At 50.2% G+C, this 3,131-nt stretch overlaps 1 protein-coding gene across 1 annotated transcript; it reads right to left on the reverse strand.

Annotated features, from left to right (window-relative positions):
- Window positions 1-429: 429 nt before the first annotated feature.
- LOC124690653 (putative laccase-9) lies at window positions 430-2,588 on the reverse strand. Its single transcript, XM_047224013.1, has 5 exons — window positions 2,469-2,588; window positions 2,233-2,384; window positions 1,849-2,102; window positions 667-1,758; window positions 430-560 (listed from the first exon to the last, which is right to left on the reverse strand). The coding sequence occupies exons 1-5, from the start codon at window positions 2,586-2,588 to the stop codon at window positions 430-432; spliced, it is 1,749 nt and encodes a 582-aa protein (XP_047079969.1).
- Window positions 2,589-3,131: the final 543 nt, after the last annotated feature.

Here is a 3,131-nt window from a genome sequence, read left to right on the forward strand (position 1 = left end):
AGAAAACCCCCTCCACCGGTTGGCAACTAAGGCCAGGTGGCAGGAAGGAGGATGAGGGGGACTCGTCCATCCTTTCGCTGGTTGGCATCTAGGGACATGTTGGTAGGAAGGAGGAGGAAGGGGACTCACCCGGTGGGTAGTCTTGTTTATTAAGAAACTGATGTGGAGTTACAATATTAAGTCATAGACTTGTCACTTCCATATGAACATTGGACACCAAATACATAACAAACATCACTTGATTCCAATTAGAGATAGAAGTTCAAACAAATTGAACAAATTACATCACATTGATAAGAGATATTATTTTTCTCTTTAAACCGAATCAATAATGCATAGTAAATTAAAACTTAAAATAAATTGACAATAACATTTTTCTTGATTGTGCCATGTGGGATGCGGCCACCCTGAATCGAATGAATCATGCACCTAACACTTAGGCATGTTCGTAGGACGAGGCCTCATTTTAGACTCTGGAGTATCGCCTTGTTTCACGATAAATGAGGTGCTCATCCCAAACACCGTATGCCGATCAAAGTGGCAATGCATGAACCACACACCTAACCAATCAAAGTATAGTTAAGCACACATTAGGGTACATATAAGAAAGATTCATGTAACTTGTTGAATGAAAAATGATTGTTAGATGCAGTTAAAATAACTTACCAGGATTTGTTGCTTTGAAGCGCATGGCGACCCAACCAGCCTTGGGCACGGTGACCGTGTTCTGGTATGGCGGGTCGACCAAGTTGTAGGTGGCTGGGTCCATGGTCTCGTTGAAGACCCCCAACCCTCTCCCTACCACGTAGAAGGCATATCCGTGCAGATGCATGGGGTGGTTTTCGGCACCGAGGATGTCGGTGTCCTGGAACACAATCTCCACTACGGCGCCGTACTCCAGCACCTTCACCTTTGTGCTGCGCTTTGTAGGCCAATACCTCCTGGATCCGTTAGTGTTGGTGAAGTTGAAGAGAAAGGGTGGGATGTTAGGGAAGTCTGGCTCGTAGACGCCTTGGATGGAGTAGTAGTATGCGTCGAGGATGTCAACGTGAGGGTCCTCGAAGCTGGCGTTGTTGAGGCTCGCCGCCAAGCGGGTGCCGCCTGGCCCGTCGCACGTCCCGTTCCCCGTGGTGCAAGGGAGAGTGTTGATTGCTAGGGTGATGAGCATGTGCTCATCGACTTCCATCGGCACCTTCACCGGGTGTTCCTTGCTGGCCAAAGACCGGAGCTGGGCTGTGTACCCTATCGCGACGGTGTCGTCTGTGTTGTTCGGAAGGTTGGGGAGGACAGGTGCCGCGCGACGCGCAGCGAGCGGCGCGTCCTTGTATTCAAGGATGGCCGTGGCGGTGCCGTTCTGGTACGCGAGCCGGGAGTTGGACAAGTACGTCTTCGAGGCCATGTAGTACCGGCCGGCGGACGGGGAACTCTTAGCCTCGAGGAGCGCGTCCATGGTCTGTCCAGGTGAGATCATGATCGTCTGGACGGTGAATGGCTTCAGGTAGCGGCCGTCGGTGCCGACGATGGTGAGATTGTGCCCGGCCACGCCGAAGAACATGTCGCCGTCGAGTCCAGCATTGATGATCCGTAGCAGGTACGTCTTCCCTCTCTGCACGCCCACATTGAAAGTGTCTTCCCTTCCGCACGGGTACAGGTCTCCGGGCTGGCCGTTAATGGTGTGTGCGTTCGAGTTATGAATCTCGCCGCCAGTCTTTAGGTACTCCTCTAATTGAAGGTTCAGATCGGTGCTCCACCACTCACCTGCATGCGTGAGTATTATTAGCCACGGAATGATGGACCAAGAATTTTCAATACTAGCTAGCTATATGTGTGTGTGTGTGCCGTCCATACCGAGGATGATGGGTATCTCCTTGTGCAGCTTCGTGTAATTTACGAAGGGGTAGTCGGTGCCGTTCTTTGGGTGAACGATGAAGGCGCCGTGGACGCCGGCACGATCCAAGCCGCTGTGCGCATGCCACCAGATGGTGCCCTCCTCCTCGGACAGAAGGATCTCGTAAGTGAAATTGGTTCCTGGCTGGATGGGACACTGTGTTATGAACTCTGGCCCATCGTACCACGGGTTCTGGGGTTGGTCCACGCCGTGCCTGCGGACATGCCATTATTTCCAAGTTCGTTAGTTACGTCCGCATATACAGTATATACGAATGATCGATATGCAGCCGTAGTCAACTATATATGAGTTTATTTCTACATATATAACGTTTTTGCAATTACCAGTGGATGGTTATGTTCTTATCGCCTTGGTTGTGCACGTTCACGAACACCCATTCGCCCCTCCGGGCCGTGATGGTCGGGCCGGGGAACTGGCCGTTGACGGTGAGCAAGGTCTTGTTCTCGCAGAGCCTTGAGTAGCTAGTCTCCTTCACCTGCAAAATCACACGATCGACCGATGTCGTTAGTCTATGCAACCAAAATGCATGTATATATGCAAGGACATGAAAGAGACTTACGAAGAAATCATAGTAGTTATGCCCTTGCTTGGCGTCCTGAGCGAGGCCAACTGCTGCCCCAAGCATGAAGACTGCAGCAAGTAACCAAAGCATCGCCTGCATCTTAGCTACACCCGCCATTGCCTTGCCGGCCACAAAGTTTCGGCCGTCAGGTGGTACTAGCGAGCTGGCTAGCTTGGTAACACTTGCTTTGCTTGTTGTTGGAATTGAAGCAGCTTGTATGAGGTACTTATAGGAGCTGCTGAGGAAGAGAGATCAAACTTGCCGATCGATAAGGCCGATCGACCTAATGACTGGTCCATCCAACAGGCATGCATGGTTTAAAATACTTGTGCAATCAAACTGCTCCGAATATCTCACATGATCACAGTTAGCTGTCAAATCTCAAGAGTCTTCGCCGCAACGCACGACGGCCGGCCGGCCCGTCATTTCTCGATTAAGCTGTTTAATTGTTAATAATTCCAAAACGCGCGCACGCCTAAGTTAATTAGAGGAGTCGAGATTGGAAAACATATATGTGGAGATGCACACAAATCGTACTTTGGCGCGCACGTATTGTCAGCGATCACGCTGCTATCACATTATGCTTAATAATTAACCAGCTCTGGACTAGCTGTTTATTTTCTTCGGTGAAGCCATCAACCATGATATTTCTGATTAAGA

The sequence above is a fragment of the Lolium rigidum genome, chromosome 2 (assembly GCF_022539505.1).
Source record: "Lolium rigidum isolate FL_2022 chromosome 2, APGP_CSIRO_Lrig_0.1, whole genome shotgun sequence".
Taxonomy (NCBI): Eukaryota; Viridiplantae; Streptophyta; class Magnoliopsida; order Poales; family Poaceae; genus Lolium; species Lolium rigidum.